The 24842-nt window shown below is 43.0% G+C and overlaps 1 protein-coding gene across 7 annotated transcripts in view; it reads left to right on the forward strand.

Moving 5' to 3' along the window:
• Positions 1-24842, forward strand: part of slc12a7b (solute carrier family 12 member 7b) — a 40278-nt gene that overhangs the window by 10408 nt on the left and 5028 nt on the right. For 3 of the 7 annotated variants that reach the window (XM_028969993.1, XM_028969995.1, XM_028969996.1), the window contains exons 2-24: positions 8121-8215; positions 8369-8500; positions 11160-11306; positions 12517-12571; positions 13277-13407; positions 13529-13770; positions 13868-14079; positions 15458-15625; positions 16631-16729; positions 16911-16968; positions 17092-17266; positions 17343-17461; positions 17635-17733; positions 18626-18745; positions 18834-18938; positions 20253-20421; positions 20902-21097; positions 21345-21514; positions 22445-22576; positions 22715-22822; positions 23042-23158; positions 23945-23947; positions 24189-24364. In XM_028969993.1, the coding sequence (XP_028825826.1) occupies positions 8121-8215; positions 8369-8500; positions 11160-11306; positions 12517-12571; positions 13277-13407; positions 13529-13770; positions 13868-14079; positions 15458-15625; positions 16631-16729; positions 16911-16968; positions 17092-17266; positions 17343-17461; positions 17635-17733; positions 18626-18745; positions 18834-18938; positions 20253-20421; positions 20902-21097; positions 21345-21514; positions 22445-22576; positions 22715-22822; positions 23042-23158; positions 23945-23947; positions 24189-24364 (3028 nt within the window). Of the gene's footprint in view, positions 1-3793; positions 3970-8120; positions 8216-8368; positions 8501-11159; positions 11307-12516; positions 12572-13276; positions 13408-13528; positions 13771-13867; positions 14080-15457; positions 15626-16630; positions 16730-16910; positions 16969-17091; positions 17267-17342; positions 17462-17634; positions 17734-18625; positions 18746-18833; positions 18939-20252; positions 20422-20901; positions 21098-21344; positions 21515-22444; positions 22577-22714; positions 22823-23041; positions 23159-23944; positions 23948-24188; positions 24365-24842 lie in introns of those variants that run through there. The other 4 variants (XM_028969999.1, XM_028969998.1, XM_028969997.1 and 1 more) reach the window with 3 other exon arrangements.

Consider the following 24842-nt stretch of genomic DNA (forward strand, 5'->3'; position numbering starts at 1 on the left):
ATAAGCCCCCCCCACGTCCTGTTTCCTGTCTCGCATTGCCACCTTCAGGTCCCCCCGTCTGCCGTGTGCTGGCTCAGATAAATGCCCCGCGTGAGACCCCCTGTCGTCATTTCGTACACCATACACCGACTGGTTAAAAGGAGCATGTCCTAACCTTCTTCATTGTGACTCTGAGAAAGGGGGGGGGGGGGGGGGGGACTTCCAGATCATCACATCTTGAAACATCTTGAAGTCCTCCAGTTTTTCCTCCAGTCCTCCGTTCTCTCGCTCGCCGAGCCGTGCACACCAATCATGAATCAGGATCTCCCTCGTTTCTGTCCACCCCTTCTGCCCTTTTTCTCTGGCTCTTTCTGGCTTCTCATGGGTGTTTCCCATCGCTAGCAATTACGCCGCCTATTTTAGGAACATCAGAGAGACGTGGAGTTCAAGGGGTTCGCCGAGTCCTGCCTCAAAGCGCGGTTCTCGATGGCGGATGGTGAGGTTGCCATCCAGCCAGGCAAACAACTGAAAACCGAGTTACGAGTTGCTGAGGGTCACATGACTGAGAGATCTCTAATGCAGACCATGTGGTGTTTTGTTCAGCGTGGACAATGATGCCCTTATTTCTTTGCCATGATTGGCCGTAATGGACATTTCTGGTCATTATCTGTTCTCTCTGGATACACGAGAGATGCCTATCGCCAAAAAATACCTCCAGAGAGCAGATTATATTACAGCCATGCCCTGGCGCTAGATGCATCATAAGGAGCCACGTGGCAGTAGACCCTGGTTGACTCCAAATTTTATCACAGGTTTTGTGTTCTGATTCATTGCTGCCAATTAAACGGGAAATGATTACTTCCCCCAGTTACATTCTAAAATGAAACGAAATGGTCGTTTGGAACCCAGCAACCCGTCATAAGCCGATAAAATAGAATTAACACCTTGTGCATATGTGCATCGTGTTTCAACAGGGAGCACTACAACTCTCAATTATGCCCAGACCTTGGCAACCTCCAAAAAGTCCAGACCAGACAAATGTATCTGGGATTTAGAAAGTTCTAAAAGGCAAATCTGAGGAATTTAGCTAGGGTTACCAGTGAGTAAACAGTGGGATCCCACGTTGAGAACCAGTAATCGGGGGCCGGTGGGACAGGACAGAAACGTGGACTGGCGTGGGCGTGGTTTCATTTCAGCAGGCCAGTCTGTGAGCGAGAGAGAAGGATTCTCAAAGTCACAGTGACACCCACTGGATGAGCGCAGTGTAATAGCTCTCCATTCCCCACACTTGTGTAATTGTGCAATGGTGATAGTGCGTGTATGTGAACCAAACCAAAACCAAAAAAGGAAAAAAGACTGAGGTTGTTTGGGAAGGCCATAGCTTTGGTGATAATTAGAACCAAAAAATTATTTGCTTATGGCCTTGATGGCAACTGCAAAAAATGTATTAAAAATGTATTAGAGTTAGTTAGATTAATTCATTAGAATGCACACAGAGAACCAAAAATGTTATTTCTATATAAAAGGTTTCATGTTTATTTCCCTGCTCAGAAGTGAGAGCTGATCTTGTCCCAGGGAGTTCCTAAAGGTCACATGGGCTGTGCGATCAATTTCCCAAGGTCTGCTGACACGTTCAAAACCAGTAATGCTTTTAATTTCTCAATTCTGGATTTTATGTCATCGTCTGTCATGCATTTAAAGACTTGACTGGTGCCTGAGGGCTGAGATATTTTACTCGGTTAAGCTCTTGAATCTGGTTTTTATTTTGTGAAGAGTGCACATTTTGAGTGTGTGTTCGGTTATTGAGTAATTCCGGCTTTTTTTTTCTCTCACAAACGGCTTATGACCAAATGGAGATTCGTTTCAATAAATGTACCTGCACTGACATTTGTGCGTCACGTTTATCCATAAGACCAGTGTTGACTGAACACGTGAATAATTAGGTTACTTTTACTGTTTTAAAGAGTGCTAAGGACAGTAGGCAGATATGCCTAGTAATATATTTCAATATAACAATGTGTTATTATTTTTCTGCTGTCTGACTATATATTTTTGTCATTTTGTTTATGACGCTTCTGCAAGTGTGTGTGTGTGTGTGTGTGTGTGTGTGTGTGGGTCTATGCAAGACAGTGAGAAAAATCAACATTCCCTCTCCTTTATTTTGCTTACGCCCACATAACTCCGCCCCCCCTCACAGTTGTGCAACAGCTGATTCCTTTACCTGGAATCTGGAGCAGCTTAAACAGGCACAAAGTACAACACACTTGACATTTGAACTCGTCCTGGCAGCCAACCTGGAGTGGTGTCTACGCCAAAGATACTCTGTTCACCTTAGGGCGCGACTTCTTAAATAGTAGCAGTGTAGTAACAACGTATTGTCTGTATCTTGTGGGCATTTAACCTCAACATTCCAAACTCTTAAAGGCTTGGAATTTTTATTCTATGTTTTGCTGCCGTTACCTGTGGTGACGACAGGTACAGTGACTCCAGGGAAGGTATGGACTCTATTCTATTCATGACACGACGGTTCAGGTCGTAACGGTACGTTAATGGAGGCGCGTCCCATTTGAATTGCTTCACGTTACTTGCTGTGGAAAGTGGAAAGTTTAAAAAAATGTTAATTTCCAAAAATGCTCACAGCAATTAGAAAGTCAGTCATGCGATTTTCTTAAACACGTTGACCAGCCAGTTTTTTTTTTCATATTTGATGCGAACGAGGAACAACATGTGCTCCCTACATGGCAGACACGCCCATCAACCCTCACACACTGACACGACATGTATGTGTGAGCATACAGTGAACAAAATGCGGCCACTTTTTAATGGCGTTACATTTTATTTACTAGTTACTAATATAAAGTTAACATTTCTTGCTGTGCGATCATGTAACCATCGTGTTTCTATAGGCTTATACATATACAGTGTCTCTGCCTAAGCTGTCTATTATATTGAAGTGTTGTCTTTTATGATTGTTTCACACTGTGCCGGGTGAAATCCTATTTTGTTTAGCTGTGCACTCCTTGTTTTAGGTTTGAATGACACTGAAGTTCACCTTAAAGTGTGCCGGACTGTGACAGGATGGGGTCATCATTATTCAGTGCTCTAATCAAGACATATTCCCTCTCGGCTCACAATCAGGACCCTGCACAAAAGTGTCGGAACCCAATCTTCACCAATCATGCTCCACCCATTAATGGCAGATTTAATAAATTTTTTTTTTTTTGCTTTAGCAAGACTAATAGCAAAAGGCCACAAGACCCAATTAGCCACAATGGAAAATGTCTGATGCAAGCTTGCTTACTGTCTACCTGCCCGTATGAAACTTTCTGCTCCATCAGCAACTCCGGTATGAGCTGGTTAGGGTTGGGGCTGTGGCTGTTTTTCTCTGAACTGAAGTAAAACTCGTTCTGTCTTTGAGCAGAGGAACTTCCTCAACCTTTAACCTCATTGTTTGGGCTTTTCCAGTTTCTTCTTTTCCCCACACACATATCATGTTTATGACATCGCGAGGTGGGTGCTTTCGCTGTCAGTCGCTCAGAGAGATTGATGAGCAGAGGTTTGGAGGAGGCGTAGGTGAGCGGATGCTGTTGCTTCTCTCTCTCTCTCTCTCTCTTTTTTTTTTTTTGTTTCTCTACCTGTCTGCTCTCGGCTCTCCTCTTTACCTCCACTTTCTGCTCAACCTGGGACTGTTAACCTGCCGCTCGCGCTCTCCCTCCCTCCTGCTCGCTCTCTCTCTCTCCCTCTCTCTCTATGCGCTCCTCCCCCCCCCCCCCCCCCCGTGGTGCTGGTGATCAGGGATCAGGAGCACGGGGACTGATGCGGTGCTGCCGTCTCGCTGGCAGTGTCACATCAGCTGATCCTTGGGAACACAGGATAACGTTGCGCTCCGCCGTTCCGCGCCCTCCGCACCTGGGACGCCCTCACCGCAGTGCTCGCCAGACCCCCCGAAACTCCCCCCAATGGAGCCGGGGGAAACCACCCAGCGCCGGGGTAAGTGGGCGCCGCACGGGAAAGGCCATGGTTCGACGATGATTATGATCATTTGCGTGGAAAGAGATGTAAATTCTCTGTAATTAGAATTTTTTTTGGGGCTTGGTAAATAGTGACTCGTCTCAACTCCTCCTCGGAATTCCAAGCGTGCTGCGTCCGTGTCATTAAAGTACCTTTGATGTGCAAGTCGTCATATTGCCGAGCCGATGCGGTGGATTTGTCCAGCTACCTGGATTGACTTAGGCTGCCTTAATTGCTCAGGACCAGTATTGGATAAAGGGATTGGAGCGACTCTGGCCATTCCGAACTCCGTCACTCTCTCTCTGCGGGCCCAACATAGGTGCAGTAGGCAGCTTACCGACCTGCCGCGGGGCTTAGCCATTATAAATAGTGCGACCGCGGGCCGTTTATCGCTGTAGAGACGCTATGTGGCGTGCCAGCTGATGCGCCCTCTTTGCCTCTACAGGTGCACTTTGCTTTCTCGGCAGATCGCTTGGTTTAGCGGATCAGAGGTTAGCATTTTTCATCCACCTAACTTGATCAGTGATTTTATTAAACGACACTTCATTTCAATGGTTTAAGCCATTGGTCTGGTGTAAGTAATTATCTCATACTAAAGTATTACGCGAACGTTTGCAATTTTTAGCTGCATCGGGTAAAGGCAAAGCTAGTTCTTACTGCATACACCAATGGACGTATCTCAAGTGCGCCTGCATAGGTCAAGTGCTGATGCAGCCCAAGGTCTCCGGTCTGCACAGCGCGCGATGCGAGCCCTCAGAGAGACTCGCACACCTGCAGCCATTCATCATCGGGGGCAGGACGTCACCGGCCCCCACCCACCGACGGCCCCCGTCCAGAGTAATGAGGGCAGCGTGCGAGACTGCCGCTGCTTGGTTCTGAGCGCTGCGGAGTGACGCTCGATTATGCATCGTGCCTGTGGTTCCTGTCCCGTCGCATGGCTCGCCAGTCACGTGATTCCATTTGAATATTAGGCTGCATTGTTGCTTTTTCTGTGGTTCACATGAGTCACCATTTACGCCTTTTAATCAAATTAGGCAAGAGTGAGCCTCAGATTATCTATACATTCATAATAGTCCTAGCACATCATACTCACACAGAGAGCGATTGGGAGGAAGTGTCATCATTATGATGATTGAGGTGCAAAGGTGAATGTAACTTGCCCTTATGCATAGTAATAGTGGAGTGGTAAGGGGCCGCTTGCATTCGTATCCGTTGAGTCGCATTTGCTTATTTGGATCGGGGTTAACCTGGCGTGTGAAACGTGTAAGTAAGCAGTAGTTATGCCGTGGTTTTGTCTGGAGCACTTTCTGAGAAGTCAAGGACATGGCGTGCTCCCGTACTGATTGGATGAAGCCGGATCTTGTTAGCAGTGTTGACACAAAGGCAGTCGGTTGCGGCACGTTCACTGTAAACTGCGGCCCCGCCGACTAGACTCGCCTCGTTCGTTATTTCCCGGCGTGCAGGACATTTATATTACGCACGTGTTTTCAATTGTGGGAAACTGTTTTTTTTTTTTTCCTTCTGGCCAACACTTTAAAAACGTGTAGTGCTTTCCGTTGGATTTCAGTCTTCATTTTTTGGTTAAGTAAGAGCTGGATTGTGACGTTTTTGTGACAACTAAATAAAATGGTTGCATTTCCTTTTGATGACCAGCTGCTGATCTCTTGATGCCATGTGTTTCCTGAGAACCGCTATGTTTTTGTAACCAGTCATATAATGTAACTCATATTTAGTGAGAAAGAGTGTCATTTATGGAATTTTTTTTTTTTTTTAATGGCATTTGTGGTAATTACAGCACATCATTTGTTGTAATAACTTCTACATTCCGAGGGTTTGTTATTCTCGGATTTATAGAGGAATGTGACATTTTTTTGTGTGTCCCTCCTGCACCGATGGCCGTACCGTCCAGAGGCTGGGAATGTTAATATCCGGCCGCATTGTTCCAGATGTTCAGCCGTCCGTCCAGTCCCCGTTCATTTCCATGGTTGTCCAGTCAACGAGACGGCACCGATGATGCAAACCTCTATAAAAAAAAAGAAATAGGTCATTGCCCCGTTTCTGGTAAACGAAACTGCATAATGTCTTGTGGGAATTAACCTTACTGTCTGCATGAGCAACCACCCCCCAACACAGACACATATCCACACAGATTCATGGGAATTTTGTGTCATTTCAGAGATGATCATATGATATGATTTTGTCTTTGTTCTTGATAATACCAGGCTCTGTTCCCAGACGTCACATCCCTTCTCGATGACTCCGAATGTCACTCGACAGCCTGTTGACTTTAATCTTCCCTCACACTGGAAGCAAAGTCTCCACCTGTACAATTTTCCTTTCTCTTTGATGACTGAGCTGCTAACACTAATCTCCATTGGTAGCATAATCCAACACTTCCTCCCGAACAAGAAGGGGGAAAAAGGTTGCTGCCAGCACACCCGGATAATGACCTGAGCAGGCTCTTTCCGACTCAGGAATGCTGACTAGGTGTAGGCTTTTCCAAGACTTCTTATTCGGCCAACCTACAATACGCATGGAGCAGAAATCAAAGAGCCACTCCCAGGATAAAATTAGACTCGGCCGGCAGTAGTCAGTAGTGTGGATCACAGCATTAACTTATTGGCTCAGAGAAGATTTGGCCAAGTTTGGATCCGCTGTGATTTAAGGCGCTAGTTACCAGCGTCCTGTCTTAGGGCTCAGTCGTGGCATTTCGAAGAACAACCAACACAAGGGTTGGCCAGGTAGTTCATATTATCGATTTTTGTAGGGAAGCCATCACACTACTAAAAAAAAATGATATAAATGACAATTGTCATCATCATAAGAAGATTCACTAGACGATAAGTGAAGGAAAAGCAACAAGATCTATGCTTAGGAAAATCAGCTGCATTGTCTAACTCATGTGGTGGAGGAAGCCAAGAAAGTTAAATCATGTCATCCCAGCAAAAGTGAATATGAAACATTTTGCTTTGTTAAACATTTTTTAGTGTACTGCATAGCTATTTCACAGAGTTATGCTCTGGAGATGTTCATGACATTATCAGCTTTATTCAGCCATTATGTAATAATTATTCATATATTATTTCTCGATAAAGCTGGACAAAAGCTTTAAAACAATGTTTTTAAAGATATATGTTTGCTTAAATCACCAAGACTGGCATATTTCAGTTTCATGAGTTATGCCAAGCATGCCAAGTTTTTTCAAAATTTGTGATGATGCAAAAAAAAATACACAGTAGGAAGGATGAAAGTAAAAGAAATGCAATAGAAAGATTTCAGAAACGAGCATTTGCCCTTGGGGTCATGAAACTGTTAGTTTCATGACCCCATCTGGTAGTAATAAGATCACTCGCCAGCAGCACTGAATATTCAGAGCATTTTGAAGTCTGCATGCAGTCAGAATAGAACCAATGTAGCGCTGTCCTGGCCAGCGTTCCGGGAGCTCACTCGGCTGCATGTGGGGGGGGGGAACGTCAGCGGGAACCACAGCCAGGAACACGTGGCCCACTGTCGTCTTTCCACCCTGATGAATCCTTCCTGTTTTGCTCACTGTGTTCAGGAGGTGTCAGATTGGTGGGGTTTTTTTTTCTGTCGGAAATGAGGGAATTTCCTTGAGGATTTTCTCTGTTGCAGTTTACTATTTTTAATAATATATATTATATATTTTTGGTGATTGTTATGACTGAAGGCTTGATTCTTAAAGGTTTGGTGGCATGCAGCTGTTCAAAATTTTTAGATTTTACAGAGTGCTGATGACATAGCAATTAAAATGAAAGGACACTTCAGAGAAAAACATCTTAAAATGAAACCCAACTTTTTTTTCCCGGTGACAACCACTTTTGTTCCTTTTTTTCCTCAACCAAACCTTTTTGTTTTTAAATGCAGTTGTAATTACGCTGCCAATGCCTGCAAAGTTAAGAAACGTGAAGTGTGACTAGGGTTCTGCACAAAAGCAGTGATCCCCTCGGTTCTGTCTCTCTGCATAATTGAATTGTAGACTAGTGGAAACGTATTGATTTATCACTATGTCCCACTTTCAGGAAAATCCATGCTTGAAAGTAGGTTGCGTGACGTTGAAGCCATTTGTTTCTGGAAAGAGTGTTTGGAAATGTCCTTTTTTCACATTCCAGGCGATGGCCACCCAAAGGAAAACAGTCCGTTCATCAACAATACAGAAAATGACAAGGGAAGCCTCTATGATGGGACAAACATGGCACTGTTTGAGGTAACATTGATTTATAAATCTTGAAAATTGCCCTTTTATGTTCGAAATACTTAAACATAGATATCTCATATATAGAGATATTTATGCAAATGGTGCAATAAAAAGTAAAATCTATGCATGGATTTTGAATGTATTTGAATGCCGTTAATGCAGGAGGAGATGGACAGCAACCCCATGGTGTCGTCCCTTCTCAGCAAACTTGCAAACTACACCAACCTCACCCAGGGGGTTCGGGAACACGAGGAGGCAGATGATGAAGAAGGGGCAAAGAAAAAAACAGTGAAGGTAAAAATAAAAACAACTCAGAGAAAATGAGCTGTAGCATTTATGCATTTAGCAGTGGCAGTACATTATGATCACATTGCATGGTGAAATGATGAAATGTGCATGTTTACTCTCCCATTGAGCTTTGCGGGTCTTTTTTTTTTTCAAGAGCAAACAACGTTAATATGTGAGTGTAGACTTGTACTTTGAGCTCTCATACCAGAATGTATTTCTTGTCCTGTAGGCAAACTGTCCTCAATACAACCCCCGTTTTCCAAATTCATTTATATAATGTTCCCAACATAGTTCCCACATAGTATACAGGCTAATCATACATTTTTCTGGAAGGGTGGATTGCGACAGACACTGACAGGCATTGTGGAACAGATCCTTTGGTAAATGTACTCAGTCTACAGATGATTAATATTCAAGATTCATGTGTGTTGACCCATCCATGTACAGACACGCAGTTGGGTTGAAATCATGCTTCTCTGGGGTATTTGTGCAGGATTGTGCAATAAGAAACACTATGACCAGCTCTTTGTGGGAATCTGGGTAGAGATTAACATACATTGTGTTTATCATTTAATATACATACATGTTAAATATAGCAAATAAATATTGCTCTAAATAAATTGCCTTTGTGGTTGGAATTATATATACAGTGGGTACGGAAAGTATTCAGACCCCCTTAAATGTCTCACTCTTTGTTATATTGCAGTCATTTGCACAAGTTCGTTTTTTTTCCTCATTAATGTACACACAGCACCCCACATTGACAGAAAAACACAGAATCTTTGCAGATTTATTAACAAAGAGAAACTTTGGAAGAACCTTTGCTGTAACACTCAGATATTTAACTCCAATGCTGTTATTTCTTCTGAACATCCTTGAGATGGTTCTACGCCTTCATTTGAGACCATCTGTGTTTGATTATACTGACTTGATTAGGAAAGCCACACCCCTGTCTATATAAGACCTTACAGCTCACAATGCATGTCAGAGCAAATGAGAATCATGAGGTCAAAGGAACTGCCTGAAGAACTCCAAGACAGAATTGTGGCAAAGCACAGATTCCTAAGAGCACAGTGGCCTCCATAATCCTTAAATGGAAGAAGTTTGGGACGACCAGAACCCTTTCTAGAGCTGGACATCCAGCAAATTAAGCTATCGGGGGAGAAGAGCCTTGCTGAAAGAGGTGAAGAAGAAACCAATGATCACTGTGGCTGAGCTCCAGAGATGCAGTCGGGATTGGAGATTGGAGAAAGTTGTAGAAAGTCAACCAATTATGGCAGAGTGGCCTGACTGAAGCCTCTACTCAGTGCAGGACACATGAAGGACTCCAAGATGGTGAGAAATAATATTCTCTGTTCTGAGGATAGACAAAGATAGAACTTTTTGGCCTTAATTCTAGGCGGTATGTGTGGAGAAATCCTCATCACCTGTCCAATACAGTCCCAACAGTGAAGCATGGTGGTGGCAGCATCATGCTGTGGAGGTGTTTGCTACTGCAGGGACAGGACGACTAGTTGCAATTGAGGGAAAAATGAATGCGGCTACGTACAGGGATATCCTGGACTAAAACCTTCTCCAGAGTGCTCAGGACCTCAGACTAGGCCAATAAGACAATGACCCTAAGCACACAGCTAAAATAATGAAGGAGTGGCTTCACAATAACTCTGTGACTGTTCTTGAATGGCCCAGCCAGAGCCCTAAATTAAACCAATTGAGCATCTCTAGAGAGACCTAAAAATGGCTGTCCACCAACGTCACACATACACACACATACTTTGATGGAGAGAATTCCTCCATCGGGTTCCTAGCGTAGAAGGGCCTTTAAGTTATTAGAAGATTCAGAATGAGAAAAAAAAGGTTCAGTGACCATTTACATTAACAGCATTTATCAGACGCCCTTATCCAGAGCGACTTACTATCAGTAGTTACAGGGACTGTCAACCTGGAGCAATTTAGGGTTAAGTGTCTTGCTCAGGGACACAATGGTAGTAAGCGGGATTTGAACCTGGGTCTTCTGGTTCATAGGTGAGTGTGCTACCCAATAGGCTACTACCACCCAGTGAAATATCCAACAATGACAATGTAGTTCCTCTGTTGTTCCTTCTAGACACTGTTGGGAAGCAATGCCACAGTGACCACAGGTCAAGTCCCTAGCCCACGTACCTAGTCACATTGTCTCCACAGAGAACTCTATGAATGATGAGGATGGAGTGTTGGCAATGTCTACTTGCCACTCTAATTTAGGATATTACTTGCTGGGGAAATATGAGGACATTTTCTTTTCTAATTTTTCTTTTTTTGATTAACATGAATTTAGCTGGATGGGACATGGTTTGATATTGAGGTAGTCACATGCTTGTGGTCCGTTTTCGGTATTTGTGAAACAGAACGCCTGGTTTCAGTCGTACGGTTTGGGATGCATTGAAAAATGTGTATTTAATGTCTGTTGGACATTTCTGTTGCTGTTCATAGGTTTATACGGTTTACAGGTTGTTTTCTCTCATTGATATTTTCATAAAATTGTTTAATATTACATTTATAATTCTTAAGATAATACCTTTAATGCTAACATGCTGCTGATTGTGATTTTCTGCCTAAACCCCTTGTTTCATTGGAACATGGATGTTAACATTTTCCATTTCCCCCCTCTTTTCTTCTGCTCTAGAGTCCACAGATGGGCACCTTCATCGGCGTCTATCTGCCTTGTCTACAGAATATACTGGGGGTAATTCTCTTCCTGAGAATGACATGGATCGTGGGAACTGCTGGAATCCTGGAGGCCTTTACCATTGTGGCCATGTGTTGTACCTGCGTAAGTTCACTCATTTTATATATTTTTTCCATTTCCTGGCATTAGTATGGATATTATTAATATGCAACATATGAAGTATTATTGCACTACATATTATCATGAAAGGGATCTGATCTGTCCAGGTCACAGAATCCCCCCCAACCAGAAGTTTAGCTTCAAAGCTTGATGTCTAATCTGCCGTGCTTTGGAGCCTTTGGCATCTAAGCTTATTTATAACCCATCTGCAGCCGTAGTATTACAATAGATCAGATGTACAGTGGCCAGTGGCTATGAAAGAAAGTGTTGTCATAAATTCAGATCAATCGATGCATTGGAAATGTGCTCCTGTTGTCCAGCGTGAAAGATGCTGGAGATCCTCAGGGATTTCTTCGCTTTCCTTGCTCGTAAGGAAAGGAAAAGTGCACCCACATAGCAAAACAATCCTTACCAGAAGAGGCTTATTATTTGTTTCAGAATGTGGTCACATGATCTTTTTCATCAATCTTTTTAGTTGCTTTGTTTAACCCCATACAGAAATAATTACATCTAGGACATTTTGCTGTGACCCATCTATTTATGATTGAGTTGCACCACTCCAGGCCTTTCACCTTGTAGGATTCATTTTTGTTAATCTATGCCACAAAAAAAACCCATTTCATTTTTGCTGTAATGAAATGAGAATGACATTTCGATTTAAGGTGTTGTGGTGAGGTGTCTGTCTGATATTCCATTTTCTGATCATCCTACAAAATGAGTGCTTGTCCACTAGTGTAGGAATATTATTAGTCGTCCTTCAGAGGATTCAGTGCAGAAAGTGCATGGTAAATTTCCGTTGATACCTTTATTTATTTATTTATCTATTTGCTTGCTTGTAGCCAATAAGCAACCTCCAGATAATCTTAACAATCCTAAATCCTGTGCCAGGTAAATTACCAGCTAATTGGCTTTTGAAAAGATGTACATAGTGCTGGCAGGAAGCGTGCCGGACGGGATTTATTTTGGTAACTCTGACTGTGTCAGCTGAAGGGCACCGAGACTCATGGGCGTATTATGTAACGGCCAGATGCAGGTATCCTTGAGAGCTGTATTATGTTTCATCACCTGAACGGGGGAAAAAGTAGTGAAATCGATTTTTCAAGCCAGACCAACAGTTCATCAAACCCTGCAAAGCCATTTAGAAATCTCCTCAATGATGGTTCATTTATTTGACAAATTTCTTATTGATCCACAGACTATGTTGACAGCCATATCAATGAGTGCCATTGCTACAAATGGTGTGGTTCCAGGTAGGATTGTGCTGGACATTTATTACTCTACGAACATCTATGACTGCTGGTCATTGTTTATTCTTATCTGCCTCTGTCCCCGTTTTTTTTTTTTTTTTTTTGGAAGTCCACGTCTTATGGCTAACAACAGTGATTATACTAACAAATTGATTATTAATAATAACATAATATTAATAACATTAGACCATTGTTACATCAAATACTCCTGTTATACTGGCCCAGACTATGGAATTGTAATGCATCCACTTGAGACAAAAATAATTCTGTTCTCTTTTTATGAATTAATGAGATGTTTTGGAAGGGAATTTATTTTTCTGAACTAACAAGGAACCTTAAAATCCTGCGAGCAGCTCCAATTCAGACTGCATTGGTATAGCAATATGTCCAATGTGTTTGGATTTAACTCAGTTTAAATTTATATGGGGTTTTAGACACTGGGAAAGATAAGTGATCAGGGAGCAAGGAAGTCGCCACTAACAACCACCAGTCCCCTCTTTTAGGTGCTTAAATCTGGTCCCCATAACCAGTTCAGCAGGCTTCATGAATATAAGATGATGCATCTGAAATGCATTCAGGCTGTTTACATTTTTTATCTCATTTATTTTTCGGAAAAACAGCAGAATTTTTTTTTCTCACATGGATGCGTTCCGTACGAAACTCATGATTTTTTGCGGTGCAACTTATTGTCCTCTGCTCCCCTTTCAGCTGGAGGATCGTACTACATGATCTCCCGGTCACTAGGCCCAGAGTTTGGAGGCGCTGTAGGACTCTGCTTTTATCTGGGAACCACATTTGCTGGGGCCATGTACATACTTGGTACCATTGAAATTCTCTTGGTGAGATGTAACGCTTTGTCCTAAAATCAGATGCAAATTCACTGCTGGACAACACCATGTCCATTCTTGTTTATGGTACATCGCATAACTTTCATGTTTTTTTTGTTTTTTTTTTCTATAGACCTATATAGTCCCCAAAGCTGCCATCTTTAAAGCTGAGGAAAAAGAGCATGAAGCGGCGGCCATGTTGAACAACATGAGGGTCTACGGCACTGGCTGTCTGACACTCATGGCCCTTGTAGTCTTTGTAGGAGTGAAGTATGTCAACAAGCTGGCCCTGGTCTTCCTGGCCTGCGTGGTACTTTCAATTCTCGCCATCTACGCGGGTGTCATCAAAACCATCTTTGTGGTTCCAGATTTCCCGTGAGTTGATTCTTCAAACGCTGCACTGTATTTCTGATCACTTGACACGTTTCGAAGCTAATGCAGATTAGCATCTGGTGTTCTTTTTCCACCGCAGGATTTGCTTACTGGGAAACCGTACTCTGCAGAACCATAACTTTGACATGTGTGTAAAAACAATGGATGTTGCTAATGTAACAGTGGGCACCAAGCTCTGGGAGCTTTTCTGTGATTCCGACAACCTCAATGCAACCTGTAACGAGTACTTTACCCTGAATAACGTCACCGAGGTTCAAGGGATCCCGGGCCTGACCAGCGGGGTCTTATTAGGTGAGTCACTTCATGACACCCTCCAAAAATGAATTTTTCTCCATATTGGTTGAATTTTTCTTTATGGATTGGGGTTTGCATAATGTTTACTGAATGACATTTTCTTTTAGGTTTAACAGTGGTGTTTAATCTGTTTAATCATTAAGTCTCTCAGATTTCATCAGACAGCACTGAACACTGTTTGAAGGTGCTCACAGTGTTGAGTAATGACAAATGCGTGTTACTATACAGAATTTATTTAAAGGTCCCCTAGCCTGTCTATGGTCCTGCAGTGGCTAGAAATGGTGATTTGTGTAAAGAGTGTTTTGGTCATTCTGCTTCACCATTCAGAGAGCGACAGCTCAGACGGTCTGATCTGGAATTGGTCCGCTTATGTCATCGTAAGGGGAACGGTTACCTCCCGTTTCTCCTGCTTTTTCCTCCCAGAGAATTTCCCACCCCTCTCCTAAAAAATAAATCCACTGACCGTCATGGCTTCCAAATGTGCGAAGCATTGCAGTTGCTTGGTGATTGGATGTAAAAATGATCACAACTATATTTTTTTGTTGTACTGTCAACGAGTGTAAATGAATCAGTGGATTAATAACATATTTTCTGGAAAAACACTGACACGACTTTCTGTTTGCACCGAATAGGAAGTGTTGATGACGTACTTTCTGCAAATGCCCATGCACTTCTATAGGCCGCTCTCCTCCTCCTTCAGACACTGAAACGGCGCATCCTGGGAAATCTCATTGTGGGACTGGATAAAAGTGGCTGTAACTCTACACCAAGGCTGAATTTTGGAAAGAGACTTCAGATACAGTATTAGGGGACAACTGGGGGAAAAAATTCATAATGGGGACCTTTAGAATGGTGACTTATGACTTTTAAACATGGTATATTTCTCCAAATCTGCATGATACTAATCATTTTGCCAGATGCTGCTACTGAACTTGAAACCTACACAAAGATGTAGAACTTTTGCAAGCCAAGTTCTACAATGTTAAAGTTCCTCTGAAAGGATGTGTGTTGACTAAGGTATCATTTAAAGCCTTGTCAATATCAGTCAGCTGTCTGTGGCTTCAGCCTCTAGCTGGAGCTTCCCCATCGATCTGACTCACTGAATGAACCTGAAGTTGATTTATAGGTTCTGCTTTGGGCAAGTGGGAAAGGCGAGGCACCATAATGGCTAATATGTGAGATGTCAGGCTAGTGCCACAAGAAAAACCTCAGAAAATTAACTTCCATTCATATGCCTTGAGCTTGGCGCAGTGGAAGGTGCAGCAGTAAACCATTTTTTAACTGGATTTTTCAAGAAAAGGCTCAATTGATTGTGTTTTTAAAAAGCATTTCGATGCCAGCAACTGATATTTCTTCTGTCTCTCTTTTTTTGAAGAGAACCTGTGGTCCAGCTATGGGCCGTCTGGCATGATGGTGGAGAAGGCAGATTTCCCGTCTGTGCCAGCTGTGGACAGCTCCATGGACACAAAGTTGCCTTACGTGGTGAATGACATCACAGCCTTCTTCACCCTGCTTGTTGGGATCTACTTCCCTTCCGTCACAGGCAAGTGTCATTTTCATGAAGGTTGTTCATTGTTTTCGATCCACATAGGAACACATGACAAAAAAAACATAATATAGATTAAGTTGCAGCCACTTCAAATACCACTTATTATTAGAATGTTAGAAGAAATGTTAATATGTAGCTCTAAAAGAGTTACTAGTGTTGGAGACCAATACCAGGAGTCTATAAATAATATTATTAACACTACCCCCCAAGTAACAGCAGATTTGGTGCCCGCAACAGTGTGGCACTATAAGATCTTCAGAAAAAAAGAACAGACGCTATATCTGATAGCGATAGATAATTTCATACTTACTGACGAGCGATTTTGTTCCAGAAGCATTTTTGAAGGTTATTGTTCAGACTTGTCAGACGTTGCAGTCTCACGAATATTTGTGAATATCAAGGCCTTTTTCCCCCTTGATAGTTTTGTCATCACATAGGATTAGTTAAGCTCTGAATTGGAGGAACTGGTACAGAAGATGGGTTGAATGGATCACTTTTATTTTTGATGATGCATTACTGAAAACACCCCAAGACTGTCACATTTGTGAAAAGGATAATGCAGCTTTTAACAACATTATTAATTACTAAAGTGAAGTGATTGTCACATGTGATACACAGCAGCACAGCACACAGTGCACACAGTGAAATTTGTCCTCTGCATTTAACCCATCACCATGAGTGAGCAGTGGGCAGCCATGACAGGTTCCCAGTGAGCAGTGTGTGGGGACGGTGCTTTGCTCAGTGGCACCTTGGCGGATCGGGATTCGAACCGGCAACCTTCTGATTACAGGGCCGCTTCCATAAACGCTAGGCCACCACTGCCCCAATATGGTGTGATATGGTAACCGATATGGTGTGTTTCTTTGGACCACCTCTACATTTCAAGACCATGTTCTAATTCCTTTGTTGTTGTTGTTGTAGAAGATGTGGAGAAAATAAGAATCAGCTGCCATGGTGGTGATTGTGTTTTTTCCCTCCCTCACTTGTCATGCTGTTCAGGGATCATGGCTGGATCCAACAGATCCGGGGACCTGAGGGACGCCCAGAGATCCATTCCCATTGGAACCATCCTTGCCATAGCTACCACCACAGTAATCTGTATCCTGCTGGCTGCTTTAAAATCCTTACCTTTAACTCGGCATGAGTTTACACAGCTTTACCGATGATCTTTTTAACTGGTCGGTGACTGTTATAAGGCGAGTCTCTGGGGATTCACAGCAGCTGCTTTCGTTCCTTTTTTTTCCCCCCGGGAGCTTAATTTCCTTAATTGGCCTGACAGACCTTTCCTGCGTGGTTCTGTTCGGGGCCTGCATTGAGGGTACAGTCCTCAGGGACAAGTGAGTAGCGTTTGGTCCTTTTTTCCATTCGTCTCAGAAACAACGTTATCATTGTGCGCAGATAGTAGACAGCGTTTAGTGCAGAAAAAGGAAATGAACGCATTTAATATGCCCCTGTTGCAGGTTTGGTGACTCTGTCAAAGGCAATCTGGTTATTGGCACTCTGTCCTGGCCTTCGCCATGGGTCATTGTGATTGGCTCGTTCTTTTCCTGCTGCGGGGCGGGATTACAGAGCCTGACCGGTGCCCCAAGGCTACTGCAGGCCATTGCAAGAGATGGAATAGTTCCCTTTTTGGAGGTCAGTGATTGGACAAGCTGTATAAGTCTGGATTGTCCCTGGAGACTGAGGTAACCTCTCTGGCCTGTCCCCTCAGGTGTTTGGGCACGGCAAGGCAAATGGTGAGCCCACCTGGGCGCTGCTTCTCACCGCCCTCATCTGTGAGACAGGCATCCTCATCGCCTCGCTGGACTCTGTCGCGCCCATCCTGTCGATGTAAGCGAGGATTTCCGCACCTCGGCTCGTATTCTCCTCCCGGTTTTTAATTTGTGCCCTCCACTCCTTTTGTCCTCGCCACCTCGTCATTCTGTTGTTCCCACCGTAAAAAAAGAAAAATAGGGTGACAGATGGCGTGAGAATGAGCTCACGGTCTGCCCCTCCTCTTCCAGGTTCTTCCTCATGTGCTATTTGTTTGTGAACCTGGCCTGTGCTCTGCAGACCCTCCTGCGCACCCCGAACTGGAGACCACGTTTCAAATACTACCACTGGTATGTCTGCACACACACTGTTCCTGTTGCAGAGCTGCTCAGAGGTTTTCCTGGGTTAACAATCTCCAGCAACATCCATATATTTGCATGATTTCTAACATTCATGCGTATTCTGCGTATTCATCCATTTTAAATAAGCAATGCAAGCAAAATATATTGAGCTATTTTATAGCTGCCCCTCCACATTGGATTGGCAGATCATGTGAAATATTCTGATAGACATTGAAGTTTTTTACAAACTAGATTAGAGCAACAGGGGGTCAAGATGCTATAACCAACGAGAAATGGGATTGAATAATCAACCATGGGTTTCTGACCTCAGATTTACTCCGCAAAGCTGGATGACCAAGCTTGGAATTTAATAACTCTCACCAGAGCTAAGCATTCGCAATCTCTCATCTAATTAAAGGGTTTAATGGATTTTGGTGCAGGAAGAATTTAGTCATCGGCTTCTACTCTGGTATATAGTGGCGTGGACTCTGGAAACGGCAAAATAACACCAACAAAATGTTAATGAAATCAAACGGACAGAGTTATAGCGATACAACACGCAGTGAAATGCACCAAATGTTTTGGCTTTGCATCATTGAAGATGTAAGATGTAAATGGAATAAATGCTAAAATGGAATGGAATGGAATAAATGCTAAAATTAAATGGATTAAAGAGGAATAATGCTAGTAAAAGAAAAGTTAAGCAAGCTAAAATGTAAGCAAAAATTTGTTAATCCACAATGGAATCATCTTTGGAAGAGTTAGTATAGGTTAGAGTAATTAACCTTTAATTAACCAAGAAATGGTCATTTTGCTGGCATGCATTCTTTAAACACAAGCTGTCGTTCAGAACAGTTCTGTCGTTCAGAACAGTATGAATTGTGTCGTTGTGCCCCTACAGGACCCTGTCTTTCCTGGGCATGAGTCTGTGCCTCTCGCTCATGTTCATCTCCTCTTGGTACTATGCACTTGTGGCAATGCTGATAGCCGGCTGCATCTACAAGTACATTGAATACAGAGGGTAAGATATCTGGTGAATATTTAAATGAAGCAAACCGAGCGCCTCGAACACACAATGTTGTTGTTTATTTAAATCTCTTCACCCTCAGTGCGGAAAAAGAGTGGGGTGACGGAATCCGGGGTCTTTCACTTAATGCTGCTCGCTATGCTCTAATTCGACTGGAGGAGGCACCGCCCCACACAAAGAACTGGAGGTGAGTCAGTTTTATATGTGACACTGATGACTTTTAGTAAATAGCTTAGTGGGTAACTCACATATGAACCAGAAAACCACAAAGTCAGAGGTGTGTGTGTGTCCCTGAGCAAGACACTTAACCCTCCAAGGTTGGCCTAGCATTTAAGGAAGAGGCCGCGTAATAAGAAGGTTGCGGTTCGAATCCCAATCTGCCAAGGTGCCACTGAGCAAAGCACCGTCCCCACACACTTCTCCCTGGGCCCCTGTCATGGCTGCCCACTGCTCACTAAGGGTGATGGGTTAAATGCAAAGGACACATTTCACTGTGTGCTGTCTTATCACAATGACAATCACTTCACTTTATTATTTATTATTACGGGGACTGTCCCTGTAACAATGGATTGTAAGGCGCTCTGGATAAGTGTAAATGTAAATGCATATGCATTCACCACAGAGGATCATGATATTAAATTCTAGGGACATGGTGTGATTTTTCTCTGTATATTTTCCACCTGCCTCACAATAGTATCCTTCACAGTAATCCTGCAGACAGTAAATGTTGCCAGTTACGCAAAGCCCCTCCAATTTAAAATAAAAGATTCTTGGGTAAAGATTGGTTTCAGACGTCCCATGTCTAGCTTAGTCCACCCGTCCCCGGGCATCAGTAATCTGCATGTTGAAGTAGATATTGTCCTACCGTGCCATCTGGGCTAGAGGACAGAAAAATCCAGCAGTTCATTTGCCACCCTTGCTGCCCGTCATTCACCGGTTGGCCTAAGCCTCTTTACTTAGCGCGATGCCACTGCCTCTCTGCAGGTCTGGTACGTCTTATAATAGAACGATGATCCTCTCATCCCTGAAGCGTCTTCATTTTCATTTTGACACTGAGTGCGTTTAGACTGCATGTTCTTTATAGAGGGGAATTAAAAAGACATTTTAAAGTCACAGACCGTGTGTAAAGCCAAAAAATAACACCAAGACAGCCTCACATGTGTATTTGTCATGAGTTGTTTAGAGTGTGGTTTTGGTGTTCGATTTAACAGCCATATGAAGATGAAAAAGCTCTGGAAATAGTGTAGTCACGCTCACATCATTAAACTGACACTTTGACCACTGTTGTTGTTTTGTTTTTTGTGGTGGTGGCCTGTTCCTTTTTAAATATTTGTCACCAGTTTATTACCCCTGTATTCTGTACTAAAATTGAGTTTGAAGTAGTCTGTAGCTTATGTATTGTTTCTTATTATAATTATCGTTAGACTAGTCTTCCTTTTAGTCCCAAACTGTCCATAAGACATTGTCCTGCTGCCTTTTTAACATCTTAATCTGTCCTCAGGCCCCAGCTGTTAGTGATGCTCAACCTGGATTCAGAGTTGACGGTCAAACACCCTCGTCTCCTGTCGTTCACCACTCAGCTCAAAGCCGGCAAGGGGCTGACCATCATAGGGTCCGTTCTGCAGGGCACCTACCTCACCAAGGAGACAGAAGCAAAGAAGGCAGAGGCGGTGAGAGCATACGCAGAACCACACAGCATTAACGTGTGTGTAGATGTGACCCAGAAGCTTGTTTTGATTTGTCCCCGTTTGAGCCGTTGTGCACATTCTGCCATCTAGTGGGGGAAGAGGAAGTGCCTTTCTATTGACAAATATGTTCTATGTCTAAAGCTTGATCTCTAATGCAACGATGATCAGTGCGAAATATCTTAAGTGAGACAGAGACATTTGTTTTTGTCTGGTTACTTTAAGGTCTCCACTGGCATGTATTTTTCTTTAGCCCCATTGTCACTGTGGGTGAATTATGAATCACAGACATGGTGTCATGTTGCACATCAGTGGAATATTTCCTTATATTTATCGGGGTAGAACAAGGCTTATCTGTCTGGGCTTTGTCACAGGCTATCGTTGTAGGCTTTCTGTGACCTTGACTGTTTTAGGCTGACCTACCTAGCCACTCTAATACATTTGCTTTTGTTATACAACTTGCAGAACATCAAATCATCCATGGCGACGGAGAAAACAAAGGGCTTTTGTCACGTGGTGGTGTCATCCAATCTGCGAGATGGGTTCTCTCATCTCATTCAATCAGCTGGCCTGGGTGGCATGAAGCATAACACAGTGCTGATGGCCTGGCCAGGGTCATGGAAACAGTCCAACGAGCCACAGTTCTGGAGGAACTTCGTCGGTCAGTGTCAGTGACGCACCGTCTGCTTTACCCTCTGTCATGCCTTACTCATGGTCACACGAGTCACAGAAAAAAAGAAACAAATGAAAAATAAACTCAATCTTTTTATAACCGTGTCACCTGCTGCTTACCCAGTAACATTGCCAGAACAGATTCCATCACACAAAAGAGGAAACTGTTTAGTGAGTTTGGAAAGTCCTCAGATTCAGAGTGATTTCTGGTAACCGGACTCCCTTCAACCCCTCAGAGACTATAAGAGAAACCACAGCTGCCCACCAGGCCTTGCTGGTGGCCAAGAATGTGGACAGTTTCCCCACCAACATGGAGAGGCTAGGAGAGGGCACCATTGACGTGTGGTGGATTGTCCACGACGGAGGACTGCTCATGCTCTTACCCTTCCTTCTCCGCCAACACAAGGTAGGGCACGAAATGTGAAAAGGATGCTAGTTTCTAGTGGGTAACACACTCACCTATGAACCACAAGACCCAGGTTCAAAACCCATCTACTACCACTGTGTCCCTGAACAAGACACTTAACCCTGAGTGTCTCCAGGGGGGGACTGTCCCTGTAACTACTGACTGTAAGTCACTATGGATATAGGCTTTTGCTAAATGCCATAAATGTAAATATCAAGCTGTAAATTTCTTATATTGCCATCTGTGTGCCCTGTCAACACTGAACACTGCAGCACAGCACACGGTGATACAATGAAATGTGTCATTTACTTCCCTTGGTGAGCAGTGGGGACGGTGCTTTGCTCAGTGGTACCTTGGTGGTTCAGGATTCGAACCGGCAACTTTCCAATTATGGGTCCTTTTCCTTACCCGCTATGCCACCACTACCCAACATCAAGAAAGTTTAGACATATGAAATTGTATTGTATAAAATGTATTAATGGATCTTTTGAGTACATATCTAACATAGTCTAATTGACTGGGTATAGGGGGTAGGGGTCGCTGATTTCCATTTCAACAGAATCAATTGCTTGGATACCAATAACAGGAACGGATTAATTTGTATACTGCATACTGCCTATTGGCTTTCAGTCCAAAAGAGGGGTGTCAGTCAGGGTTCACATCATTGGACAGTCTAGTTTTGGTCCATTGAGCTCCATATTTTACATTGCGCTGAGTTTTGTCTGAAGTCTAAAGGTGTCCTTCATTGAGAAAACGAGTTGTATATACATGTTGCACATAACATTTTTCTTTGATTCCATCATGAATATTCATGAGTAAGAGCCGAAATACTGTTTTTGAGCACCCGAAAAGCTTTCACCATTTTTTTTCACCAAAAATGTTTGAATGCCACCTTTAAACGTTCCTTTAATGTTCCTTATTTTTCCACAGGTATGGAGGAAATGCAAGATGCGCATCTTCACTGTGGCTCAGATGGATGATAACAGTATACAAATGAAGAAGGATCTTCAGATGTTCCTGTACCACCTACGTTTGGATGCTGAAGTTGAGGTGGTGGAAATGGTGAGAGCCATGTAGTTTTTTTTTCATTTTGAGAAAAAAAACTAATCCTAGTAAAGAGGTATTTCGAAATTGCTATATTTTTCATTGTCCAAACATTGTTCAGCATAGTAATGTTTATTTTAACTTTTGCGTTTACAGCATGAGAGCGACATCTCAGCTTTTACATATGAGAAAACACTAGTGATGGAGCAACGATCCCAGATGTTAAAGCAAATGCAACTGTCTCGGACCGAGCGAGAGAGAGAGGTAATGTCTTTTGCCAAAATATAAATAATGGGCTCAAATCTTCACAACCAGTAAACTATCTCAGTTGCAGACCTTTTTTTTCAGATGCCTTAGAAAATTATATTAAACGGGGGGGGGCACAATTGTACCTTGTACACCCCAGACGATTATTATTACGTGATATATAGCTCCCTTTTCTATCTCGTTGCTACTGCCTTGGGTCCAATCTTACGCTCTCAGATTCAAAGCATCACGGATGAGTCGCGTAGCTCCATCCGCAGGAAGAACCCGGGCGGAGCCGCTGGCTCAGGCTTGGGCAATCAGAGCGCCTTTTTGGATGACTCCAAAGTGGATGAGGTAGCGCCATTGTGACCCAGACCTCCCTTCCTGAGAGCACAATTAATACCGACACCACCTTCCTTATCCACAATGCTTACACTTGCAGAGCCAAGGTGGCTGCACAATCAGAATTTTTTTACAAATGTTTGTAAGCTTTATGTCCTGGAATTTCTAAATGCACGTGCTACATGTTGGATTTCAATTGGACAATTATCACAATTTTTCTCATGATAAATACATTTAAAATCTTAGTGCCTAGTATTATTTTTCTTAATATTAAGAAAGCACTAACAAGGCTATGAAGACTTTTTATAAAAATGTATAACCTCCGAGGAGGGTTCTGAGAAAGTGGAAAAAAAAGTCTTTATGTTTTAGCAGTTTATGAAGTTGCGGCTGCTCTGTTAATTACCTTGTGATACTTCATATGTAAAGGGTTTTTATTGTCGTTTGTTTGTGTGCGCACCTTTGGCTCTGTAGATTTCTGTAAGCGATCATCCCTTCTCTCTTCGCATGCATCGCTCGTACAGAGCACAGTGACGTTGATCCTGTTCGCTCATCCGTCGTGATCGTGTAGTGTTTCTACACCTACCTCTTCCCGATCCTTGCCCGATCCATAGGGCACATTTCACCCTATGTAGTCATTTTTTTGTGAAGTTAGCCTCATGTATTTCACAAACATTATTTTTTATTTTTTTAGGATACTTGTGTTGGCATGTTGCATACTATATGTAACACTGTGTACTATTTTTATTTTATTTCATTATTTTGTTTTTGCATGCTATTACTGTTAACCAACATAAACAGAAGGTGATTTTTGTCGTCATTTACATATCATCTGTGTTGTAACATTCATTTATTACATTTTTTTCTTGTAATGTCATAAATCACAGTATGTCTCAATTGTCTTTAAAAAAAAACTTTTTGAATTGAAGTGAGGATTGTATGTCATTTGTTATCATTATATAGAATTCACCATTCCATGCATGTCTGTATGTGTGCAAGACCATTTAGAAATGAACAGCATTCTAATTATTCTTTTATTTGTTAGGCCCAGCTCATACACGACCGGAACACAGCCTCTCATGCCGCTGTGAACGACAAAGCAGAAGCTGCCCCCGAACGGGTCCACATGACCTGGACCAAGGAGAAGTTCCTCTCCGAGCGCAACCGGAACCGTGAGACCTGTGCAAATATGGCGGTGCGGGACCTCTTCAACATGAAGCCGTAAGATTCCAGCACAAATACCCTGGCTGAGAGGCACGGCTAGTTTTGCACACAGTTATCAGGAGTGCGTGATTTTTGGGTCAACTGACACACAGCGTATGACAATGCACGTGCCTTATCTGTTCTCATGCTTTTGAAGGAACCTCTGCTTCCATGAAACAAAAGATAGGGACTCACACATTGACCCGACACCAAAAGGTCCGAAAAACAATCGCTGATCAAATCACTCACAAAATACCAAGAGCAGGTTCCTCAAAGCAGTGCGAATTGGGAACTTTGGTCAGATATGTCACAAAGTATGTATTTGACCCAGGTCTCAGTTAAGACTGTGTTGTAGAGTGGGTTGGTTTTAAAACAGACAGCATGTATGGTGTGTTTAGCCCCGCAATTGCCGTCAACGCTCCGTGTTTAGATCTGTCCCGCAGTCTACGTCCCAGATCATTGGCAGGTATGCAGACGCCCCATGTAGACTAATGGT

Source organism: Denticeps clupeoides, chromosome 2, assembly GCF_900700375.1.
Source record: "Denticeps clupeoides chromosome 2, fDenClu1.1, whole genome shotgun sequence".
Taxonomy (NCBI): domain Eukaryota; kingdom Metazoa; phylum Chordata; class Actinopteri; order Clupeiformes; family Denticipitidae; genus Denticeps; species Denticeps clupeoides.